Here is a 25735-nt window from a genome sequence, read left to right on the forward strand (position 1 = left end):
GTCCTTTTTTCTCCCCGGTGCTCCTGATTGGCTGGCCAACCGGGCAGAGCTCTGCTATCAAGCTCACAGGTGATCTCAATCTCCCTTCCAATGGCGCTGAGGAAGACTGCGGCGCGACACAAAACAATGAAAACATTCCAGCAATATTCAATCATTTATTGTTCACCCAAAACAAACCTGACTGCATTTTATGTACATGGAATACATTTTTTTATTTTCTTTTATGGAGACATAACAGTGTCCACTGACCCTAAATTATCCATAGATGTGAATGTGACGGGTGTGACTGTCTCTGTGTTTGCCTTGTGTTGGACTGGTGATCTTGTGCCTTGATTTTCACCCATTCAGCCATCTGGGATCAACTCCTTCCACCAGGTGACTCTAATTCGGGTAAAGCCACATAGAAGATGAATGGATGGACTAAATCGTGTGCTTCATGGGGCACGAAATGTGAAATCCATGTTGGCCAAACATATATTGTCTTATAAGAAGTGATTTTTGCAGCTCTTGGCATGCACGTTTTCACAAACATCTCCACAACAGGTTCACTAGTTTTACTCAAATAGAGCATTCCCTTTTTACTAACAGCGGTCACCTTTAATGGCAAGCTAATGTCATTGTAAGTTTTCATATTTGGCAGGTAGTTCATCAAGTTCATCCTGCGATTGGATTGGCCGGTTTTGGTTTGTGGACCATACATTTAACACCCGTCGCAGATCTACAAGCCTATTGTAGAATAATCCCCAATGAAATAACCTCCGTTACTGTAATAGTTGTTTGCCTTAATTTGATGGAGATTATGATGATTGATATGTTTATTTCTAATGATTACTCAAATAAAATAAAACAAAACCCTGATCTTTCTGATTCTAAAAATGTGTATAACTAAAAATTGAACTAAGAAGTAATGCAAAATGCAGTGGTTGTTTATAATAAACAATATCACAATACACACTGGAGCAAACGTTTTCCAATGAGTCTGAAAACAGCTGTTAATGTAATATCTTACTATCGATGTATAGTGCTCAAAGCTCTGCTACTTTTGTTTTTGCCTACAATCCAACTACTTTTATCAATTCCTAAAAAAATCTTCCTCCACTTATTAAGCAACCAAGAAGTCAGTCCAAGGCCTTCAACACTGTTCGTTTAGCAAGCAAAAGAGTGACACCTTGATATATTTCATTAGTTTTAAACATTAGACATCGAACAAACTGTTATTATATTTAGCACTTCTCTTCACTGTTACATTCCTGTAGTTACTCCTGATTTAGCAGCAGTGAATGTTGTGCTGGATAGCAATAACGTGCCACACAAGCAGCCCAATGTAAACCTAAACTACAACGATACATTAGATTCGATATATAAAATTTTAAAAACAGTGGTTGTATGTCAATTTCAAATCTTTTGAATGGATTCTTAAAATCATACCAAATTAATAGCAGCTCTGTTTACATAAGTCTGCAATTAGTTGTTTTGTTTCCAGCCCGACACGATAGCTGCACAAAAACCGAGAATAAGAATTCTCACCACAGAAGTAATTCAGTCAGCAATTTGATTTATTCCACAGATCAAATAATACAGTTCATCAGAAAGTTGTCCATGCAGCAACTCTCTCATCTCATCACGCTCATAAACTAAAATATCACCCTGAAAAAGACACATACACACAAACGACAGCTTCATTTCAGTGGCCATATATTATCAATAATAATAATTATAATATGCACAATTATAAAACTAGCAATCTGTCTTTGACATCAATACACAATGGCTGCCATATTACTTCTCTTGCGCGCATGTTTATATACACAAAGTACTTACTATGCAGTGCATAGTCTTTAGAAATTTCCCGTCATGATATTGCATAATAAATATCAACAGACTTTTAAGACTGGCTATGATTTAGACGAGTGCACCGACAAAGTTCCCAGTCAAAACTGAATAAATAAAGTTTGAGGAGGCTGTCCATATGAGAGCATCACTTGATGAAGCAAAGGAGTCAAGGGCATAATATATGACCTTCTCCACAAGCGACTATGGATCCATGTAAGTGCCCACACGTCAGTAAATGTAATGGAGAGAAGAATTTGTCCCCCAGACCCTGAGATATCCCATTTGACCAACAATCTGTTAAGAGTGAGAGATGGAAGAAACAATTCGGCGCTGAAGGAGATCTGACCTCCTCACAGGGAATTAAACTTTCTAGTACATGAACCAACAAGCTGCCCAAAACTGTGTCGTCATGAAGTCCTGAACATGAAGTATTTCACTTCATCCAGTGAAGCATAACCTGAAAAGTGATTTATTGTTTCCTATTTCTATTGAGCACAATTTCCTCTTGTCTTTTTGTCTTTCGTCCAGCCTTCTGCACACAGAGTGGTTATTGTTGACGTGGCAGTACGGGACATTGGGGAAACAAATTGTTAATTCGCGATCTGCACGGGGAGGGAATAACGACTTGTGTGCTTCCGCCTCTGCAGCAATGATTAGGCATCTTCACGATGTCGCCGTGAGGAAAAGCTCGGACCTGTTGGGCGTTCTGGATCCTTCTGAATCAGGCACCCCTTGGGAGTTGAGAGCGCCATCTCATCTGCCTTGAGTGCCCGTTTCACACCATGAGAAAGCTATGACGCAAATGTCTTTCGCTTTGTGCTTCACACTTCCCCGTTCATCGGCCTGCCATCAGGCTCAGTTAGGGGGCAAGTCCGACTAACTGCTCCAGGGAGCAGCCACGCCACCGTCTGATTATCCGTACAAATCACGTTTGTCTCTTCGCCTGGATGCTTTGATTCGCTGCGTTTTCAATCCTTTTCGTTTTTTGCTTTGGTTACTTCTTTTCTTGCTTTCTCTTTCTGTCGTCATTCAACTACCCCCACCACCACCCCCAACCCCCCCACCAAGCACTGCGCTCCTGGACTCAGTGTTGCAAGAGGAAGTTGGTTGCCATATTAATGTCGTTATTTGAAGCTCTGAGGGCCTCCAGGGCATCAATCCTGGAGAAACCCATTTCCACTAACCGTGCAACCTGTGAGACAAAAAAATAAATAAATAAAATAAAAAACGGAATTAGCTGCTGAAATGTATCGTGTGAATCATCCAGGACACAGAGAAACAACATAAAGGTAAGTGTCACGCCTAATTTAGTTTAGTAAAAGCATATTACCCACATTGAGAAACACAAACACTCACTTGCTCCTCTGCGACAGGGGAATTGTCCAGCACTGGCTGCTGTGTGGATTGCTGCGTCTGAGCCTGCGGGTGAGGCTGCATCGGGGGTCTGTTCTGCCCCCTGTGTCTCAGAGAGGGGAACAACCTGGTCCACTGTAACAACCCAGACTGCAGCAACACAGAGCCACAATTAGAAATCTTCAATACAACAGTACGGACTGAATAACTTAAAAGATTGCTTGTGTGTGTTTCTACCTGTGGCTGATGCCTGGCGTTCCTCCTGGCCTCGTTGTACTGGGTGAGTATGAACTGTTGGTCGAGCATGTCCATCCTTTGCTGCCTCTGAATGTCCAGTGTGGCCCCCATCCCTAAAGGCGTCTCATTGGTCGGTTGAGAACCTTGGCAATGATAAATATGCAGGTATAAGCATCCCAGAGACTTTTGTGTCTGGTGCATAAATGTATTTTTAGGAAATGGGTTTGCAATCAGCCTGCCACTGAACTCATAAACATAGAGGCGTAAAAACATTGTTTATGATCTGGTCATTGAAACTCATCATTGAATGACCAGTATTTGATCGCTATCCCCATAAACAACCCTTCCACTGAAAGCTAAGTGTATATGATATTACTCTGGTGTGTGAGAGCCACATCTGAAACAGTGCATACAGGGTCATTTCAGATATAGTCAGTTCTATTTGTAGATATAGGCCCAGAAAGATATTTCGCTTCTCATTTAAAAAAAGACCCAAGTGACAACAGTAATATGTCGTTTCTTTAGTCGAGCAGCGGTCGTTACCGCTTTACAAGAGCTGTGTGTGTGGATGCAGTTTCATCCATCTTTTTCTTCTTTTGTTTTTTTTTTTTAAAAACGGGATCTCGCCCAACCTCCTCCAGTACATAACTTGAGGGACAGATTAGACAGACGAAATGAGTAATGACAGTTCAGATGCGGGCCACTTTGAAAAAAACAGCCAAACAAATATCAGATTTAGGGCCATATACTGTATGAATGTGGCCTGGATCCAAATGGAAAAGAATCTGTCCTGTGCTGTTCAAGCTGTCATTAAAAAAAAAAAAGAAAAAGAAATCAGATACGTGTGACTTTTGCCTGCAGTGTGAACATCGCCTGGCTGTATGGTTGAGCTACAGAGTGCAGCTGTTCCACAGACTAATCCTCCACTTTATGCTGCTCATGCCTTGATCACACCCAGACTAGATTACTGTAATTGCTTCTTTTCTTTTTGGTTTTTTTTGTGGTGTACATAAACAGAATACCAAAAAAAATGCAGAAGAAGTGACCACATCACATCAGCTTCTGAGTTTAGAAATTGATTTTAGGATTTTAATCCCTTGTCTGTAAAAGCCCCGACACGTCAGGCTCATTTATGTTATTTGTTAACATTATATAAGCATGTTGAATACCTCAGATCCTCCAGTGGTAGTATTTAGCTGTACCTCTGTACCTAATTTTCATCATTACATTCACCATTTCAGTTACTTTTTCACATCATCCTTAATTTTTGTTATAAAATAGAAAGCAGTGACGCAACATTAAATCACAAACTAGTGTGTGAAATAAGAATTGGGGGAAACCGAGCTTATCTGTCCTTCCTCAGCATTACCCCCCGGTGCAATTTATTAGATATCTGCTCTTAAAGGCTTCCTCTGGAACTCCTGAAAGCAAATTCACTTGTAGCTGCGTTGCACTGACACCACATGTTTTAGACCCTGAACCAAACTAGATTACGGTTTTCCTACTCCATTTTAGTGATGGAATAAAATGTTAAGAGTAACACTGTTACGCATCGACTGTTTTGGGACGGACAAAGAAACCATCACAGGCTGAAAGGCTTAAAATGGAGGGCACCAGGGACGAGGGAGGAAGAGCAGCAGAACATTAAAGTAAACAAGCTTTCAAGGAAATGTTTTAAGAGGTGGAGGGAGCGTGGGAAACTATATATATATATATATATTTTTTTTTTTAAAGTACATCTTCCATCAACTAATTTTACTGACAAATCTCTCGAGTAAGCTTTCATACTACTATTTAATGGTGGAGCTTTTACTGAAGTAAATAACGTGTGTACCTTAATGCTCCTTATTGATTCAATTGTATGTGTAACAGCTTACAGTGAGGGTTCTTTCACCGAAGCACAACAAAAATTAAGGAGGAGAATTACATGTGTTAATATCGTCTGGCTGTTCTGTTTCTTCAATTATAAATAAAGACAGTAACTCCCGTCTGGAGCTGCAACACCGGCCACTGTGCTCAGGGTTTACACAGGATTTGTGCTCGTGGACACAAAGGGGCCGACTCACTTGAGAAGAGCGGCTCCAGGATATACCTTCCAATGCGAGACACCCAGGAGGGCACGAAGAGGACCTTCTGTAACCGCAGGAAATCGGAGTGGTAGAGTACGCCTGAGATCTGAAACAGAGCACCGAGTCAAAAACTTATGTCAGAGCATGTAAATCACAACTTTTACAGTGTGCGGAAACTCTGCCAGGAAATTAGCAATGTGCTGTAGATAGGAGGCAATAACATATGCTTGGTGTGTCGACTCTACATAAAAGGAAAATATTCCTGTTAATGTGAGGTGAAATGCGTGTTAAATATAACCTGTGATTACAAAATGCTGCAGCTTTTACAATTAATCATTCAAAACCCTGAGTGACATGACAACTGAGAAAAACACATCGCAAACTCGTCTTTTCTGAGTTTTTCTAACTGGACGGATTTCTCGAGCGATTCATGCTCAGGCCTCGACAAACTGGTCATAAATCTCTTATCACAGCTTTAAATACTGGCACACTTCCTGGACACACGGCAGACAGGAAGAATTTATGTACTCACCAGTCCACTGAGTGCAAGGAGCCACATGAACGGGCCGGAAGTTAACAGCTGTAGAGCGAAGTGGATGAGACAGGATGGCAAAAACAATGAGAGTCAGATAAGATTAAAAAAAAAAAAAAAAGGGGGGGGGGGGGGGTTCAAGAATCAAAGAACAGATAGTAAAAAGAACACCTCACCTGCAAGCCTACGACGTAGACCAGAGACTTGTTGGTGATGTGGATGTGGCCCAGTACCTGGGTGACTGGCATTTGGGGGATCGACAAATAGAAAGGCACAAAGAGAGAAAAGACAGGAGCGAGCCTGTGAGAAGAAAGAGGTGAGTCAGGAGGGAAGAGGTGACAGGAGTAAAGACACAAAAAGACTTTTAACAAAAATAAATATTAACCAGATTTCAGTCAGTCAGAGTGACGCTTGTTTTGGTCGATCACGTGGCTTTTGTATGATGATGCCGTCTTTTGGCTCAAGTTTGCTTATTGAGTTTTTACAGACACAATTATTACAAATGATGGCATTTCAAAAATCAATATTGTGTCAAATATTAATAGCGTATGCCAAAACTAAAACAAACAGAAAACATCAACAAATAAAAAAATATATATGTAATAACAAAAAAATGAGAGAAAAAAATTCAATTAAATAAAAACCATGTACACCCCCCCTCCCCCCCCCCCTCCGTCATTAGATTTTTATTAAGTCAAACATAAAAATGCACACAGTATAGAAAAAATTACAACTTAAAAACATGATGATATGTATGAATAAATACTAATTTCGTCATTAATTGTCTCGAGGTATTTTTTATGTGGAGTTGGCCTGTATGCAGCTGTCACATCCCACCAACATCTCAATACCAAATATAAAGCAGGGAGGGGATTAAGATATTTAAAAATGAAACCTGCCTCGGGCTTAAACGACAAAGTGTGTAGGTGAAAATGAAAAAAGATTTTCTACTCGGTGACGTATGGCTCAGATATTACTTTGAAGCGTCATGACTATAAGTAACATTAAGATGAGCCGATTCTCATATTTCAGAAAGCGCAACGGTATTAACATGAATTATTACAAACTGCGACTCACAGTCCTGAAGGCAGTTCCTCCACCTCATAGTCAAACAGAAGCTGGAAAGCCTGGGCCAACAGGAAGTCCATCAGTGCAGAGAGACACCACGTGCCCAGCAGGAAGGACTGAAATCAAGCAGAGGTGATAAAAAAACCAAAATGCCTTTCCCACCGTCTCCCATGTCACTACAAACACAAGGTCACACAAACAAAGAGGGTGTTCTCTTCCCTAAAAGAGGAAGTCCCACACATTACGCTTTCTGTTTCAGTCTACGTCAGCAAACGTGCATTCTGAGCCTTGTGTGTGTTTGTTATTCGGTGCATTTGGTACTCACGGTGAACTTCCTGGTGCCAAACCTCCTCTCGAAGATCCGGAAATTATAAATGAGCAGACTGCTGCAGAAGGAGTCCTTCACATCGAGACAGACCAGCCTGCCGCACAGCAACCGCCACAGCTGCAGTCCAACACAAAGGCTGGGTTTTATGTTCGCACCGGGGAAGACACGCAGCATCCCAGATGAAATCATTTCATCACATAATATCAAATCAAAGTCCACTCAGCAGTTATAAATGGGAGTGTACCATCATTTCAAGCTTGCGAGCTGTTTGAGTGGATCATAACAGAACCGGAGTGCAAAGGCTCCTGTATGAATACAGACACCACTTCGAGGTATTTCCTACAGTAACATCAGAGCAAGTTTAAAGTTCCACCTGACTTCTAAATATGTTACACGGGTCTGTAGACCACATTTTCTGATCAATAATGTTTCCCACTCTTTAATTTGTATACTTATGAACTATTTTGAAAGAAAGAACAGGGAAACAAATAACCAAAAGAAAGAAATGAAAACTCTCTTCCGGTCCATGTCGTCTTGTTTTTTGCCGTTTACTTTTCCTGTCGTCATTTTATGGAATACGCAGATAATGAAATACAAAACTACCAGTGATGGGTGAGTTATCCAAATCTGCATTGAAGAATGATTACTTTTTAAAGTAAATTAATAATCCAACACAAAACAATGAAGAGAGCCTGTGTTTCAACTCTGATGAAATCATTACATACACTTTATTTTGTTGAGGGCTGGTACGATTTCCTAACCCATCATCATAATATTGGTGTTCTTCAGTGGTTGGGTGGGCAAAAATTTTAAATCTGATTTGTATTCCACAAGTGTCAATGAGGCAATACGAGGCACGTTCCATTTGTGCCGATACAAAAACTTCACTTCGAAGAAACTTTCAGATCCCACATGTTGATTCAACTTATTCGCTGATTCGACTTATTCGACTTGCACCATATAACTGGCTAGTTTTTTGTCTTTTCTACCACCTCTGGGATCATATCATGGTGGCATACCGAGTGGATTCATATCTCTGTTCCTTTTACAGCCTTTTTTTTTGTGTGTGTTTTGGTTTGTTGGTTTTTTTCCTAGGATTTGGTCACTCATTTCCTTGGGTAGCTTTTCTTGTATTCATTTGTTTACAATATTCTACCTCACCACTTCTTCATAATTCTCAAAAACAACCCCCCCCCCCCCCCCCTCTTTCTGACATTGCCATTCGTCTTAGTTTGAATGAGTTGGGTGCTTTCAGTAGATTCTTCTCCAGATCACTGAGACACACAGAGGCTGGGGGTGGCTGGAGGTACCTGGTGGTGCAGAGTGACAGCCTGCAGGTTGTACACAAACAGCTCCTGGTACTGAGGCAGCAGAGTCAGCGTCACAGTCAGCCCATTGAGGACGAGCAGGAGGCCTTTAGACAGAGGAGCCTTGTCTGCGAGAAACACAAACACAACATATGTTATTGACAAGGAAGTGTCACTGTGGTTCAGCCACGGCAGAAGGTGAGCCGGGGGGGCTAATGCTGCTGGTGGGTCAGGAACACGGATCACACACGATTCAGGGGATAGTTTCACTTTAACGTGGCTCCCTGGCGGAATGTAAAAGCCTACAGTAAGTTAGTTATCAAGCAACGCGGCTGTGAAAGCTCGGAATAAATGAATGACAGCGCGAGGCTAACGGCGGCTAGCTCGGAGAAGAGTAGCCGCTGAAGCTGACAGGAGAAGCGGTCACAGGACTGCGACAGCCCCGCTGCCCTTTGACGGCGAAGCCCCGGATACTCACACAGGCCCCGGGAACCCGTGGTGGTAAACATGGTCTCTCGATGAGGTACGGGATCCGGACGAGCACCGTTAATGCCAACACAAGACAAAACTAAGACTATAACGTGGGAATAAAGTTGTCGAGAGGATCCATGCTGAGACTGTGAGGAGAAGGAAGGGAAGAGTGTCCCGCTACGGAAGGCCGACAGGGCCAAAAGAGGTTTTATTCGCGGCGTGATAAAGTTATGAGGGAACGCGGCCTGCAGGGAGCGCTGTTGTTTTGTTGTTGAGGGAAGGAAACGCTCTTCTGAGTTTAACTCATCCACAAACGCATTGTGCACAGGACCCTTAGAGCAGGAGGGGCCCCTGTCTTATTTCAAAAATATAACACACATACCTCAAAAATAAAGTAAAAAACTTGAAAAAAAAGGTTCCATTCATCCATCCATCTTCTATAAGGATTTCATCCTGTTGAAGGTCGCTCGAGCCAATCCCATCTAACTATGGGCGAGGGTTGTTAGTCCATCACAGGGCAGAAACAGAGAGACCTACAGCAATATAAGGACGCCAATTAATCTCACATGCATGTTTTTGGACTGTGTGATGAAACCAACAACACACTCAGAAAGGCCCAACCAGTATTTGAGCCCATGATCATTTTGTTCAACCAGAATGAGAACAGAAATTCTAAAATGAAAAGCAGTCAACCACAAACGTCCCCACAGTATTTAACCCCCCCCCCCCCCCCCCCCCCCCCCAAAAAAAAATACTCCACTGAAATTCAAAGTTATCAAATGGATTCCACTTATAGAGCTCATTCCCAGTGCTTGAGCAGCCCCCAAAGCACTTTATAATGTTGATCATGTTCACCCATTCACACATTCACTCCCTGCCACGCAAGGTGCTCAGTCCATTTGAGTTGGAGCATTTTGACATGCAGACAGGGAGAGATGGGGAATCAAACCTGTAACCTCTGATTAAGAGATGACCCCACTACCCAACCGAGCCACAGTCGATCGGTAGGGATGCAAAGGCACAAAGCAAAATACTTGAATTGATGATAAAAATGGAAAGTGACCAAAATGAGACACAGACACAACAAATGATGCCAACAAATACAAATTGCTGAAAATATGTTCAATATGGAATATGAAATACAAAAATACAAACAAAACAATCCATGTAAAAGAAAGATAGTGTCATACCAATGGAGCAGTATCATAAAGCAATCAAATGCAATTAAATGCAGATCCCTGAATTTGTATCATGCACAGGACTGTTGGCCCTGAGAGTCAGAGGGCCTTTTAGTCTTATTTCAGATATTCTATAGTCTAAATGTAGAAGAAATGTAAACTAAAGCACACAAATTACCAGAATAGTATTCAAACATCCATATTGAGATACATAATATTATCATTTAAAAAACTATGAAAGTATAAAAAGACACAAAACAACCAAAACAAACATGAAAGGGATTCAAAGTAACCCAATAAGTAAATAAATAAATATGATCACATGCAAAGCATTCAAAAAGAGATGCAAATTTACTTAAAGTTTCAAAGCAGCTAAAAGGAAATGCAAAAATGCAAAAGAGCACACAAAATGAACAAAACAAATATAAACAACCACAGAAATTTGTGAAAATTATCAATATGAAACATATATATTTTTAAAAAGAAACAGAGGAACAAATCAATAAAAAAATGCATCCCAATGGAGGAGGGATACATAGGATAACAAATCAAAATCAGACACAAAAAGATCATAATTATAACCCAGCACCCACAAATCTATGTAAAATAATTAATGTGACATTTTATATTCTGACCCACAGATGCAGCAAAAAGTGATGAAAGTGCAAAAAGTAAACAAAAAATACAAAATTAAATCATAAAAATACAAAACACCAATAAAACATCATAATCAACCTCAAATGCAAATACGTCCTGAATTATCATCTTATGCCAACTGAACCCACGACGTACACAGGAGATTCAAAAACAAAGTCAATGACTTTATTAAAATGCAAAAACTTAAACCTCAGCAAGTCTCAGAGGAACAACTGAGTTTCTGCAAACATTCAAAACTCTAGCCGATCGTCCCCGTCCAGTACATTGCGGCATCGGCCACACAGCAGTGAGAGTCCATCTGTGGGCTCCGCTGACGGTCAAGAGGCCCAACCTTCAGGCTGAACGCCACCGATCTGCCCGGTGCAGGATGCCTGCAGAACCTCATTCAGCTGGGACTTGGTGTCCCACCCACACAGGGGCATTATAGCTGGACAGATGATGCAGCTGGTTGATGCCTTGTGATGCCACCCTGCTGTTTACCTTATGAACATCAGACAGGACATTCCTCGGCCCTGAAGCACAGGTCTAATCTCATTTGATCTTTAGCCTTGTCATCTCAGACCACTTGCATAGTATGCAATATGTATTAATGGTTTGTGTGAATATAGGCATTCGGGGAGTATTAAATGGCTTTAAGTCTTGTGGTCAGCTTTCTGACAGAGTGGTAACGCTGTTAATTATCCTTGGGGCCTTGAGCAGGATGTGGCTACACAAAGTCCAGATTAATGACTTTTTCTTATGGTCCTCTGGCCCCATGTGCACAGTGTCATATCTTGTCAAGGTCCAGACTTCCTCCGCCGAGGCCCTGCTTTGTCTTATAGTCCAATAGCTGCCAGTTTTACTCACATCAAACAGTGTGTGCGCCGTCTTGCCTGGCCCACGATTGCTCCTGAGCCAGTTGATCCAATGCTTATGCCGGTTCCAAGTACATTTGAAAAGATATGGCGAACAGCTGTCTAATAGTGTTGCCTTTCCCCATCAGCCACAGATGCAGCAGTGTTAGTTCCCATTGGTTAGTTCCCACCCATTAGGTCTATTTGGCTGCCTGTGGTCAGATGTGACTGCAAAGCAGAGCTCAGTAACAGCTTGCTAATTGTGTTTCAGACCTTCTCTGTCACTGATGTAGGAGTGAGGTCTAAAAAGGTTGCTTTGCCCCTGTTCTCAATCAAAGATAATCAGATTAAACAGCGCAGAGATGTGTGTATATGTGTGTTTGTGTGTGCTTACCAATAAAGAGACTCCAGATTTGGAGACAGCCTTGACTCCTGCTGTTTGCTTTGTTCATTAAGAGGAGATGAGCAGATGGTTTGCTGGTCTGTTGTGCAGTGCACACACGCGGGTACACAGAGAAACACACAGACATGCAAATACACACACACACACACACACACACACACACACACACACACACACACACACACACACACACACACACACACACACACACACACACACACACACACACACACACACGCACACACACACACGCCTGCTCGGTCCTGTCACCTTAGCTTTATCCTCCATTTATCTTTTCCATTACACATCTCTCGGCAGGACAATGCTACTCACTGAATTGTGGTGTGTGTGCGTGTGTGTGTGTGTGTGTGTGTGTGTGTGTGTGTGTGTGTGTGTGTGTGTGTGTGTGTGTGTGTGTGTGTGTGCGCGTGCGTGCGTGCTATAGAGAGAGAGAGAGAAAGATACATGGGAAGTGTGAAACTGCCGAATGAAGTCACAAACCTTTTTCCTTCCAGACAGCCTGAGGTGGTCATCTGAAAAGTTGATGATGACTCACTCACACATTCATTTTTGTGAATCATTGCTATTCAGTTGTCAGCGTCTCTGTATTCAGGAAGAATTGGTTGTAACGGAGGCATTGTTTTAGTCCTGCATTACAGCTTATCTACCCGTGTCCAGGAAATGGCACACCACACATTTTAGACAAGGTTGCATAAGCAAAACCTGGCTCGGTACACAGATTCTTTTTTTTGGGGGGGCAAAACAAATGAGTTCAGAACAACGTGAAATATATTATTGAGGACTTCAGGAAACTTAATATTCTTTGCCGGTTAAATGCTTGAGCACCTCTTGCATGTTCCGGAGGAAATTGCTTCTAATACTTCTAAACAAGCAGGATTTGTGATCTTTGACTCCCCTCACATAATATATCACACAGTAGCCATTTTAACCTCTATTGGCAAAGGAACACTTGGTTCAACTCATGCAATGAGCCAAGGACAAACTCTTTCTTTTGAGCAGAGCTGAGTCATTTTGGCAGTAATTTATGAAGCTTTCAAATATCTTTCACACCTGTCGATGTACATGACTTTTTAAAATGCTAAATCAGAAATTGGTATTCATTTCATTTGTATTAAGGCTCCTATCCAGAAATGTAAATCAGATTCATTTGTTTAATTGAATATTGTTTCACCCCCTGCAACGCCAGAATCTGGCAGGAAAACATCCTCCTAAAATAGCCAAACATTTTCACACTGCGATGTATAGATGGTGTTTTTCTTCCCCTCCCGACAGATAGTCATCTATTTATTGTTTAATACTTTTACAAATTCACGAAAAAAACAGTGATTGCTTATTGACCCTGGTTTAGCATGAAAAGTCTCTCACCTTCTCTTATCACGTCAGGGAAACCTGATCAAAACGAGTGCAGCCACAGACGGATAGTGCACCGTCGACATGTTTCGCCAAACGGACAGCTTCCATGTGCCCCCTGCTCACCACCTTCCCGTCTGTCAATACTTACGTGTACGTTTTTGGAGATGAAGCAGGAATCAATGCAACATCTCTCCCTGCACCTTCGAATATGTTTGCGGCTCGGCTCCTCCTCTGCTTTTCTTCCCTTACTTCAGTTGAATGGACAATGTGACCAGTCGCGAAGTGAAGAAACGACGCACTCACGCAGTTTAATAAAAAGGATTTGTATTGTTTGTATTGTCAAACTGCACTACTGCATAACATACACAATACAAGTCATTTACTGACTGTACAACATGCCATTATGATTCTCTTTTGATAATAATAATAAAAATGATGACTATATATATGTACACAACTCTGTTACAAGTCATATTCGTCACTTGTGTCCAGACAAACAGCACTGACAGAAAATAAAAGAAAAATCCAAAACAACTATGATCATTTGTATCTAGCATCTAAAAAAGAAAAGAAAAGAAAACTTTGATTCAAAGAAACACAGTCAAACACAACATCAGAATAAAGTACTCTTCCAACTACGGCTGAGATTTGTTGATAAATGCAATAAATTAAAACAGGAGAGCAATGGAGAAGTTCAAATGTCAACCTTGAAATGTTGAGAGAGGAGTCATTTCGGCGAGGTGCAGAAGTGTATGGGAGATGCTGCAGAGCATGCCTGTCGATTGTAAATCTCATAAACAACGGCTCTTAGTCGCACCGCTCTTCCATCCACTCGCCCGTCTTTTCACTCGTTCACAATATCAGCTTGTCTTCAGTACATCCCGGTAGTCTGCAGGAAAACTCTGCCCTCTGAAATGAATAAACAGAGACGCTCGGATTAATTAAAGAAAAAAAAAAAAGGAATTCAAACAATTTCATTCATAATAAATTCTAAATTTGGACGAGAGTGACTCTATTGTTAGAAAAAGCGTACGCAATGAATTCATTCATATAAATATCGGGGGGGGGGGGGGGGGGGGGGTGGGGTGGGGGGGCTTTTAGCCACAAGCAGAGATCAATAACAATAGAGGAAAGTGTCTTTCGGCCCCTGAACCCCGTTCTGGTGATAAAAAACTTCCTGGCACAAAGGAAGCACATCCTGCCCTGCTGTCTGACAGACAATTCCCCTTTAAATGATTTATTACTGGGTGTTAATTATGCAAATGATGTCCAAACAAACTCGTCATGAGGACAATTAAGACAGCCATTAATTAGTGGCCAGTTCTCTTCTTGCTTCACTGACATTCAATTAAAAATTGCTTTTGAACAAGCACAGTGTCTGGTATGGCGGTCTTAGCGCGGCGCGGAGCAGAGGTGGGCTCCAACCATGCACTCCTTTGATGAGGCCGGGCGAAGGATCACGGCCATTTCTTTTTCTGTCTGTTTAAGATGTTGCATGAGGGACTTTCTCATTAATCTATTCCTGTGAAGACAATAACGTTGGCAACGTAAATATATTAAATGCCTGTCTCCATTAAAACGGCAGCCCCAGTGAACTGTCTCATGCCTCATTTCATTTTCTTCAATTTCTCGGGAGCGGGCTCCCCGTGAAATCTCCGAAAACTCTTCCAGGAGACTGGTCAGTTAAGCATCACATGCAGTGAGCAGGTGAAATAACAGAAATCCGTTGTCCGCGCTCGGTCGATAGGAGCTAAATAAATCCTCACCAGCAGGTAGGACACTTATGATTTTCACACTGAAGTGAAAGTTCTTGGTAAGAATGAGAATCAAATCACCCCTGCTGATCAGAGGTAAATTATATGATTACGGCACTTAACAATGCTTTGGCTTCTTTTTACACAATATTTTCAATTCCTACTAGAAAAAGTCTCTTCATTGTGGAAATGTAACAATTTCTAAGATGTTGCAGATGCGGCCGCTCACACACTCTGTACCTTGTACTGTTGTCTTGCTGTCCAGCCTGTTGTCATCATGATTGCTCCCGTTCACGTCCTGGGTCACAGACTCTGTGTGAGGAGGGGCCGCTGATGATTGATGGCCTGTTGTTTGGTCATTAATTAATAAAGACACTTAATTAGAGGCTAATGAACAGTCAAGGCGAAGCTGCACTGATGACTTGGTGACATTTAATATGAAAATGAGAATCGCAATGGATACAGCGGGTTTCAGTCAAAAACAGACAGGGAGAAAACAGGCTTCTGCGTACCGGTGTGTGTGTTGGCAGTGTGCAGCAGGCTGTGCTCCGCCTGATCGCGGAGTTTGACCTCCTCCTCCAAAGCCTCCTGTAGTCTCCTCTTACTTCTCTTCTCCTTCTTCAGGCGCTTCTGGATGAGAACTGAGCAGAAAAGAAAACAAGATGTCACCGGCTTGTTTTTTTGTTTTTTTAATTGGTTTTTTTTGTTGACGGTACTGCAGTTCATTTTATTTTCTGATTGTCTCTCATTTTTTTCTCTACTTCTTGGATAATGTACATGGAGACATTTGAGCCTCTCTGAAGCAAGGCATTCTGAACCAGCAGTTTTTGGCATATTGCTGTGGTTTAACTGCAGGTTTTTGCTAATAGTAGATGTGAAATGGGGCAAAGGTAAAGGACACATTGTCTCTCGCTGCACACACTTCCATTCAGGTAACCAGGACATCTGGTCTGTCTTCACAAGAGGGGGGCAGATACCACTGTGTCTGATATTTTTTTAGAGAACAGGACCTTCAAGAGTGCTGAGTGACACAAACTTTTTGGCATATACATCATCAATCTTAATAAAATTCATCAACGCAGGCTCACTTTGATCCAACCTTTACTTCTTCCCTCCGCTAGTTCTCGTCCCGTCACTAAGTATTACTTAGTCACACAGGGCAACATGTTTTCGTGGTGGTCAGCACTCAAGTGTGTGAAGACCCTGGTTTTTTGGGGGTTGTTTTTTTTTTCCCTCCCTCTAGGTGTTTTGGCTCCTTCCCACAATTTAAATACATGGTGATTGTGTGTGTGTGTGTGTGTGTGTGTGTGTGTGTGTGTGTGTGTGTGTGTGTGTGTGTGTGTGTGTGTGTGTGTGTGTGTGTGTGTGTGTGTGTGTCCATAGATTACTGATCTTCAACAAACTGTCCATTTCTTCACCACAGGGAAAAGCAAACGCAACACATTTTAAAACAAGGCCAATGACTGTAAAAAATTAATCCCAAAAATATTTAATATAAAACAATTATTACTCTCCAGCACAAGTTTTTTTTATTTTTTTTCTCCACCTGATTTGACCCTCATCAAACGCGCTGTCCTTGATTGGAATTTGCTCTGACGGCACTGTCTATGACAGCTTCTGTGAACTTGCCAAACTCGATTTAGTTTGTAGGATACTGCCAAACTCAGTCTAATTCACCTCTGCAGCTGCTTTGAGGGGTAATACACAGTAGGTGTCCTCACTTCCTTATCTGATTTTCAAGTTAATGGACGTCCTGTCAGTTCAGAAGTGGATTAGACAAGCCTTGTTTAGCCGCACAGCAGAATTGTCAGTTCTTAGATGTTAAAATCCACACCATGCCAGTGTTAATAAATTCACACGGGGAAATGTAACACTCCAATCAACACTTGCCAACTGGAATAAGTTCCAGGGGGAAAAAAAAAAAAGAAGAAGCTCAAGTTAACATACAGACAGTTGTGTTTAATGAGTAAATCTGAGCGTTTGCTCTCCGGAGCGAGATGCGATGTACCTCTGTTTTTCTGCTCCATGCTCAGCTGTCTCTCCAAGGTCTCTCTGAGCTCCCTCTCTCGGACCAGCTCCAGCTTCAGCTCCGTCCTCTCCAGCTGGTCCTGTTTCTCCTGTGCACGGGCGTTTTCTATGGCAACCCTCAGCAGACCCTGCTTGGAGACACACAGACGCACATCGACAGGTTACACACTGAAGAGAAAGCCTGGAGAGATGTCCAGCTCCTTTAAAAAAAAAAAAGAAAAACCCTAAAGAGAGAGACTTTTCTTTTTTTTTATTACACTTTAACAAAGGCATGGTGTTTTTTAACGTTTCAGATCAAAGTAATTTATGAGCAGCAGTTAATATAATAAAGAGGATTTAAGCCACCCAACTGTGAAAGAAAAAAGTGACAACCGTGTCTTCTTTAGGCTATATTTTTGTCTCACATTTTATTTTGTTAATAAATCAAATTTTTTAACATCAAAAAAGTCTTTTTTTAATTTTTTTTTATGGACTGGCTAAAAGTGAACCCGTCGGGGTCACATGAGGTGAAACACATGTTTATTTCCCTGTGAAAACCAAACCAGAGAGAGCGCTCATTGTGACTGTGCCACAACAAAAGACGTGTAGAATCTGAGAAGCAGGTCAGCACACGCCCATGCTAATCACAGCACATCCTAAATGTCTGCCTCCTCTGCTATTTGCCATTTCAGGAAATCCCAAAGAGTGGCTCATCTGCCTCCCTATTCATCTTAGAGTATAATAATAATAAAGCCCCGGCAGAGCCTCACCTGGATGTTTGTGAGCAGGGTCTCTATGGAGGACAAGCCTTCCGGGAAGATGAAGGGAGCGTGGTGGAGACCTGCTGGGAGCTTCTGTCCTGCAGGGTAAGATACCCTCTCGCAGCCTTCCCTGCCTGACGGGGGCTTGGGGTAGACTTGTCTATCACAGCTCTCCCTGGTTGTCTGAGGAGCCAAGGAGTTGCTATCTGGAGGGCAGAAAGACAGTTTGATGTCTCGTCAGTAGGTCTGATACACTCCCGACTGAATCAGTTCACCACCGTGAGCTCATGGGTTCCTCGATCTCATTCCCACGTGAAGGCACCTCTTTGCTTCTTTAAGTGACGTTCAGACATTGTCAATAAAATTACAAATAAACGTGAGGTCAGAACTTCATCACCGGATCAAAAAGGTAATTTAGCAATGAAAAAATGGTCAGAAATGGTTCACAGACATACACTGAATGAAGGAAACCTCTATGCCAAGCAGAATACAAAATACAGTCCAGCCACAACCTAATTGAAAGGGTATACTTTTATGGGGATAATACAGCAGCAGAATTATTTCCTTGCATGCTTGTAGAGCTGTGTGTATCTTGGTTTGTGTATGCATATTGAAATCTGCATGCAATAGGAGTTATGCATGTATTTCTTCCATATTGAAATTTGTGAGTGTCCACACAGGTTTGCCTCAATATTTATAATATGATCAATGCATGATGGCGCAATATGTTTTTTTTGTGTGTGTGTGGGTGCGTTCAAGAACCTGTAAACGTCTTACTCATCACCTCATCTCTGTTGTTAGTTATTCTGTTGGATTTCACTCATCAGAGATTCGCTTGTAGGCCGTCTACAGTAGGTTTTTGTTTGCCCTCGATGTAGACTTGCAGGTCCTCTTTTACACATTCTGGCCAGCACTTTGTCTACACGGATATATAGATATACCACATTAAGCAGCATTGGTGCATACTGATTTCAAACACAACATTTCAAGACAATGGGACTGAACAAAAGTGAGGCTGCCCGACGGTTAATAAAAACCTGGTGTGGCAGACAGATCTCTGTCACAGAGGAGAAGAGCACAACCCTTTCAAGACATTTACAGGTACCCACATAGTAAACATATCACACATGTAGAGTTTTTATTACACTCAGATCTAACTTCAAAGGTGACCCCTGACTATTCAATTCTAGTAAATGTGTGTTTTTAATGCTAAGAATTTCACTTTTGTCATATTCATTGTCTTATTCTCGGTCTGATTTAGTTCATAAAGTTTCTGTTTATTATAGTCTCGCTATACATTTTTATATGTTGTCAGCTGAGAGAGTGCCAGGGTGTAAAATATTTTTTTCTTGATTCATGCTGCACTGTACTGGAATGTACTGACAATAAATTTAAAGTTAATGTGGATTTCCGTAGACATTGTAGCTGTAAAGAATGACTTTCAAACATTTAATGGTTATTGTTTGAGTGCTAGTTAATGACAGCAAGTCTTGAAAAAAAAAATATGGATTAAATCTACAGTAAATCCAAACTGCAGTTTAACCAAACTAATAAAGTTACACAGAAAAGAATATCACCTCGATAATATTTTATTCCAAAGGAAAAACTGGAGTGGAAAGAAATTTCTAACCTTCATATTTTCCAAAACAAGCAAATAAAAGTATCAAAAATATTCTTGAATTATTAGTTTTTTCCTCAAATGTAAAAAGTTGGGTTTGAAAAATGTATCTATTTTTAACTGGCATTAAACTGAATTCAAAATAAATTATGAATATAATTTAGGAATGACAAATTAATTGATTCCCACTCACAAATTACAGTTTTCAAAAGTTGACTCACGGTCGACTTGCATGGTCCTGTAGTGTTTATATGCACTGTTTAACAAAAAGTCAGAGTAAGACTTAATTTCCACACATAAACACACTTATATCTGATCAGAACGGGACTGAGCATACACGACAGGGTAAATATTGACCTTGGGGATGTTGCTAGACAAAAACATCCGTAACTTTTAATAGCTTTCTCTGGAGCTTTCAACCATGTCTTTAGGCTGGATTAGTTGTTATCCTATGACCTGAGAAACCAGGTAATTATTTACCGTTAAAAATCCTTCATCTTGCGACACGGTAGAAAGCTCGGGGAGAAGTTTGTGTGGTGAACCTTGACAGTTGATACTTTTAAATGCTGACAAAGTGTTGTCAGCAACACTGTTGTGTGATGCCGAATGCTTTTGTTGACCTTTGTTGCTACCCGGAAAGGACAATTTGTGATTACTTCAGCACATTTAAGAAAAACCTTACAATTCAGTTATTCGTGCTTCACTTAAATATATGTATTTTTTTGGAAAAAAGAGTTTTAAACGTTTGGCTTTTATACACTACAGTTGGTTGCTTTTATTTCCTCAATTTTCAAGGCTCATTCCGCTTTAATTCTAGTTCGCTTTCATACTTCTTCTTCTTTTTTTTTTTTATCTTTTTGTTTGTATCCTAAAAAGATGGGACCATCACATTGGTGATGATTACTCTCACCAATGCTGCACCACAGGTACTACTAAAATGAAAATAAACCAGATAAACAGAAAAAGCAGCAACAAAGTGTCCCTCGAAGCGATACTCTCATACTTTGAGTACTTTCAGAGACTTGGCTTCTGTTAATGCTTCAGTATCTTTACATTTCCAGTCCTGGTACACGTACTCTGCCTGTGATCACTTTACTCTGTGACCAGATGTTATTCACTATCTTAAATTCTTTATCACCTGGGATACAGCTGGAATTCAGCATTTAATTGGCAATAATGACCTTTTTCTGAATATTGATGATACAAAGCAAAGAGTTGGTACAGGCTGCTCCTGATTGATTTTTGTAACTGTGACTGTACTGAGCGACAACCTGCAAAGTTTCAGAAATGGACAGAATTGTGTGAATCTTCCACATTTTCAAATTGTGAGCTGTGTGCAACACTTTTTTAAATATGTTTTAATGATATTTTTATATTTGCTATTCTCATGACTTGTCATTGTTCTGCATCATTCTTATTTTTAGCATTTAAATTGGCTTGTTGTTGAGAAGTGTTATACAAATAAAGTTACCTTGCCTTGCATTTCCTGTTGTTTTTCTTTGTTGTTTTCTCGAAGACACATTTTTAAAAATGCAAAACTGTTGAGGTAATCTCTTATTTATTATCTCCTTCCTGTGTGTGTGATCAGTCTCCTCTATCTCTTCAGCAACTGTTTACCTGATTACCATAACATTGTTTTTTTTAAAGCGTTCAGGTGTTGTTTGTTTAAAATCTACATTGATATTGCAACAATGTGAGATCAAACTACAATGCAAATTTCTCGCTTACTATTACATTTGTTTAATTTCTTGTATACACATCAAGCTCAACAGCAAATAGGGGTTTACACTAATTACTATGTGCAAGTGCATGCAGGCACATAGCAAAGTCCAGGTTTGGGGGCTTTAAAAATGTGGTTACCCTTTATTAGATGGCAGTCTGCCTATTGATAATGCATCACAGCTTGACATCTCCCATAAAAGCAGCTAAGAACCTGCATTATGGATGACCATCTGTTTGTAAACCTGAGAACTGCGTGTTCCCGATTCGCGACAGTGAGGGAGATGAAGATTAGCCATTTTCTGCATTTTTTTATTTTTTTTCCCCCCTTCCCGCACGCATCAGGCAGTTGCTCACTTTATGCGTTTACTGTCATCCGAGCCACCGAGGACGAAGACGTCCTCGGAGTCCGGCGGTTTATTGGAGCAGAGACGAGTGTGAACGTGCGATGTGATATCTGGCACTTCTCTCCGTCTGTGACAAATGACAGTGTTTTCTCCACTTAGCTGACCACAGCATCTTCTGCTCCAAATCCACCCACCTTCCCTACTCTGCCTCGGCCTCACGTCTTGGCAACTGTCACATTCAAGGTGTTTCACAGATGAGAAGCAATACCCCCCCACACCCCCCCACCCCCTTCTCCTCCTCCCCTTTCTCCCTCTTTCTTGCTAAAAGCATTGCTCTGTAGAGAAAGGTAATTAGCAGGTGCTGGCGAGCTCAGCGGAGGGCATCCAACTACACTCCTGTGGCTCACATACAGACGCACACACACACATTCGTAGCCGCTGAAGTGCGCAGTCAGCAGCGTGGGCTCCCCAGGCTCCTTGGATGTGACTGATCCTTTATTGAGTTACTGTTTTACGCCTACTTTACCTCGCACTCACACACACACACACACACACACACACACACACACACACACACACACACACACACACACACACACACACACACACACACACACACACACACACACACACACACACACACACACACACACACACACACACACACACACACACACACACACACACACAGCTGCCAGCTTGTTTGATCATTTACCCATCTCCCTAACCAAGGTCACTGTCTGTTTTTCTCTTTTCTCCCAACTTCATCTCTCTTTTTTTTTTTTTCCTCCTCTCTTATTCCTCTCCCACCTGTCCCCAGGGCTAATGAACTTCACCACGTGAAGACTGCCAGTCAGCGGAAGGGAACGGAAAGGGGAGGGGAGGATGGGAGAAAGAGAGATACAGAGAGAGAATAAAATTCTGCTGATGTTTAGTTAATGGGAGTGAGGTGTCAGGGATGGCCTCTGATCTTTGCTGCATGGATACGTTGTTCAAAGACCACTGAAACAGCACACACAGCCAAAAACGGACTCCTAGACACACACACACACACACACACACACACACACACACACACACACACACACACACACACACACACACACACACACACACACACACACACACACACACACACACACACACACACAGATTATCATATATTGGATTGACAGAATGACAGCATTGAAGCACTCTTTGAAACTCCTGTTCAATCCACCATAAACCTCTCCTGTGATGTTCTAGGTCAAACACAAAAGCTTGCAATCCAGCAAATGTACATGCGTTTCATTTGCATGCAGGAAAATCAATTGAAAATCAATTGCATAAATGCAACGTGTGATGCATGGCATTCACGTCGTCTGTGCCATCACTGCTTTGTCAATATATTCACAGATACCTGACAGCATCTGAAACCTTACCTGGGAGGCCTTTGTGATTTTTAGATTCGATTACTGAATAATGCGATTCAGTATTAGAATACATTTACACATGCGCGTGCACAGACAAAGACATACAAACACACATACAAACAATCTTTGCCCCTCTCTCTCTCTCTCTCTCTCTCTCTCTCTCTGTCTCTCTCGCTCGCTCTCTCGCTGTAGATTTCTGCTGACTGTTTGTCCTTGAGCAGTCCTCATTAAGCTAATGCAAACCTCCCTGACAGAGAGAACCAAACAACTGACGTTGCAGCGCCGTGGCAACGCAGGCCCTAACGACAGGGAGGCGGTCGTTATGCAGATGAGGTCCAGCTGAGAGCGCGGGAGGCCGCCTGGCTCGTTAGGCCGCGGCCCGGCAAATGGCTCGCTAATGTAACACCGCTTCCTGGTCTAATGGAGTCCTGTTTTGCAGAATTATTTGTCTTTGCTCTCGGCGGGAAGCCGGCAGGCCACTGACAGCGAGGAGAAGAAGAGGAGGAGGAGGAGGTAGAGGGGAGGAAGTGGAGCGAAAGGGCAAGGCCGCGAATCAGTATCGACCTGTTACTGATATTTCTTAAGAGTTAAACTCTTAAAAACAATTTTTCTTTGGGAAATGAAAAATGTCTGATAAGGTTGCCCACCGTTCCCACAGGTTTTGAAAAGTTAAGAGATGTGACTTAGATGGATGGCCTGGACGGAGGCTGAATGCATTTTGTTCTGTATTGACAGACTTTGCACAAAGGCGGTTGAGCTGGCTGAGAAAGCATTACTCATTAATAATGATTAAATGATTGATTACTGGAATGGGAAATTCTAAGAAAACTGACCTTTGAAGTGAGGCTGACACTGCAATTTAAAATATCCGAGCAACATTATGCACTTAAGAAGACAGCTTACTAAAGATTGGATGAATTTAGTGACCTCCAGCTGCATTAAGGTGGCATTTAGGTGTGTGTGTGTGTGTGTGTGTGTGTGTGTGTGTGTGTGTGTGTGTGTGTGTGTGTGTGTGTGTGTGTGTGTGTGTGTGTGTGTGTGTGTGTTCACATGTCTACACCATAACTTATTGTTTTATTTATGTACAGTATGGGACTGCCCCACGTCATGCCCACCCCTGGCAGGGGCTACAGACTGCAGTTTCAATAAAAGCTTTGTCCAATATTCAAAAGACGTCTTCTCACTTCTGTGTTTTGTCAGCACTTTCATCTAGAAAATAAAAACAAGGTCGAACAGAGGCTGTGCCACCAACACTGGCATGTAATGACTCCGCTAGCACAAAGCACAACCACATTCAACTCAAACATTTTCATTAACGTGCACAAAACAATGGCTGCTCGCAATGCTAACTAGACTCGGGCCAATTTAGAACTGTTTTTTACCAGAGATGCTACGATCTGATAGATAAATAATGCAACTCATCACAACAACGATCCCACAAGATACACTTTCACTTAACTTTGTTGAAGGCCCCAGGTTTTCGGGAAGTGAATAGAATATGTTGAACCTGAATGCGCTGTGCAAACTTTTTTTGACAGTTTTCCTCATCTACATTAATCAAAGTCTTCATTAAAATTTACACAGGAGCAACTATGAGGCCCGAAATGCTCAATAGACTTTTGTTCGCGTTAATTCTGCCAACCAACCCGTCTGGGAGGATCCATCCTTTAAATAAGATGAAGGACTCAGCTCATGTAATAATGGCTGCGCATGTAGAGAGAATGCGAGTTTACCATGAATGAAAAAACTATTCTTATCAAAGGATCAACAGGGAAGAAAATATTAATTTGATGCATTAACTTGAAGTGAAAGGTGACTGAACAATAGGAAGAACTGAGAAATTAAGTGGAGAAAGAAAAAGTGTATATATAATATTTCTCAGAAAGCTATCTTCCTTAGAAGTTACGTTACGTAAACAATACGGACGGTTGAAATGAGTAATTATTTGGCTAAAAACATTAACTGTTTTAACTCAAATTAGTATAACACATGTGATGAGGACAAATTCAAGGATATGAAATAGGCTCATGGAAAACAATGAGTGTAACAGGCAGGACGGAACACAAGAGGTCAAAAAACATCCAGCACAGACAAAAAGCGCGTGTGAGATGGTAGCGGGAGTTTGAAAGAACTGATTATGTCCCAAGGCGTCATTGTGTGAAGACTGCATGGTCCCCCTGCGCATGTTTAGGTTTCCTATACAACCATAGTAGGTAGATTGGTGACTCTTAAAGAAGATGGATGCATGACCTCACCTCTGTCATTGTGGCTCCTCTTGTTCTCTTTGTTGAACTCCACTGAAGTCACATCTCCCTCTCTGGCTCCCGCCGCCAAACCTGGAGAATGTCCCAACACACTAGATGAGAGGCCGTCATGGAGCGAGTCTAGACACAAATAAATAAGCAGGCTCACCAGAAGTATTGTTCTGGGTGGAAAAGCGTCTCGTATGTATGTGAGAATTCATGTAACATTGT

At 41.6% G+C, this 25735-nt stretch overlaps 2 protein-coding genes across 5 annotated transcripts in view; both read right to left on the bottom strand.

Moving 5' to 3' along the window:
• Positions 1-1540: 1540 nt before the first annotated feature.
• Positions 1541-9399, bottom strand: ubac2 (UBA domain containing 2). Its single transcript, XM_080482186.1, has 10 exons — positions 9206-9399; positions 8731-8855; positions 7418-7537; positions 7102-7208; positions 6201-6324; positions 6025-6072; positions 5490-5598; positions 3424-3566; positions 3190-3336; positions 1541-3025 (listed from the first exon to the last, which is right to left on the bottom strand). The coding sequence occupies exons 1-10, from the start codon at positions 9234-9236 to the stop codon at positions 2918-2920; spliced, it is 1062 nt and encodes a 353-aa protein (XP_080338312.1). The 5' UTR covers positions 9237-9399; the 3' UTR covers positions 1541-2917.
• Positions 9400-13953: 4554 nt separating this feature from the next.
• The window catches only part of dachc (dachshund c), a 29871-nt gene continuing 18089 nt past the window's right edge, over positions 13954-25735 (bottom strand). The window contains exons 6-11 of one of the 4 annotated variants that reach the window (XM_080482307.1): positions 25517-25597; positions 18175-18371; positions 17406-17553; positions 15910-16038; positions 15638-15742; positions 13954-14552 (exon numbers count right to left, since the gene is read on the bottom strand). In XM_080482307.1, coding sequence (XP_080338433.1) covers positions 14515-14552; positions 15638-15742; positions 15910-16038; positions 17406-17553; positions 18175-18371; positions 25517-25597 — 698 coding nt within the window. In that variant the 3' untranslated portion in view covers positions 13954-14514. Of the gene's footprint in view, positions 14553-15637; positions 15743-15909; positions 16039-17405; positions 17557-18174; positions 18372-25516; positions 25646-25735 lie in introns of all 4 variants that reach the window. The other 3 variants (XM_080482306.1, XM_080482305.1, XM_080482304.1) reach the window with 3 other exon arrangements.

The sequence above is a fragment of the Lipophrys pholis genome, assembly GCF_963383615.2.
Source record: "Lipophrys pholis genome assembly, chromosome: 15".
In the NCBI taxonomy this organism is placed as follows: Eukaryota; Metazoa; Chordata; class Actinopteri; order Blenniiformes; family Blenniidae; genus Lipophrys; species Lipophrys pholis.

Excerpts from the sequence above, each read along its gene's own strand:
- ubac2 (XM_080482186.1), bottom strand. The coding sequence starts at position 9,236 with ATGTTTACCACCACGGGTTCCCGGGGCCTGT. Across the intron at positions 6,325-7,101 it reads GAGGAACTGCCTTCAGGACT|GCTCGCTCCTGTCTTTTCTC; the intron begins GTGAGTCGCAGT and ends TTCTTCTCACAG. Across the intron at positions 5,599-6,024 it reads TCCTTGCACTCAGTGGACTG|ATCTCAGGCGTACTCTACCA; the intron begins GTGAGTACATAA and ends GCTCTGTTTCAG.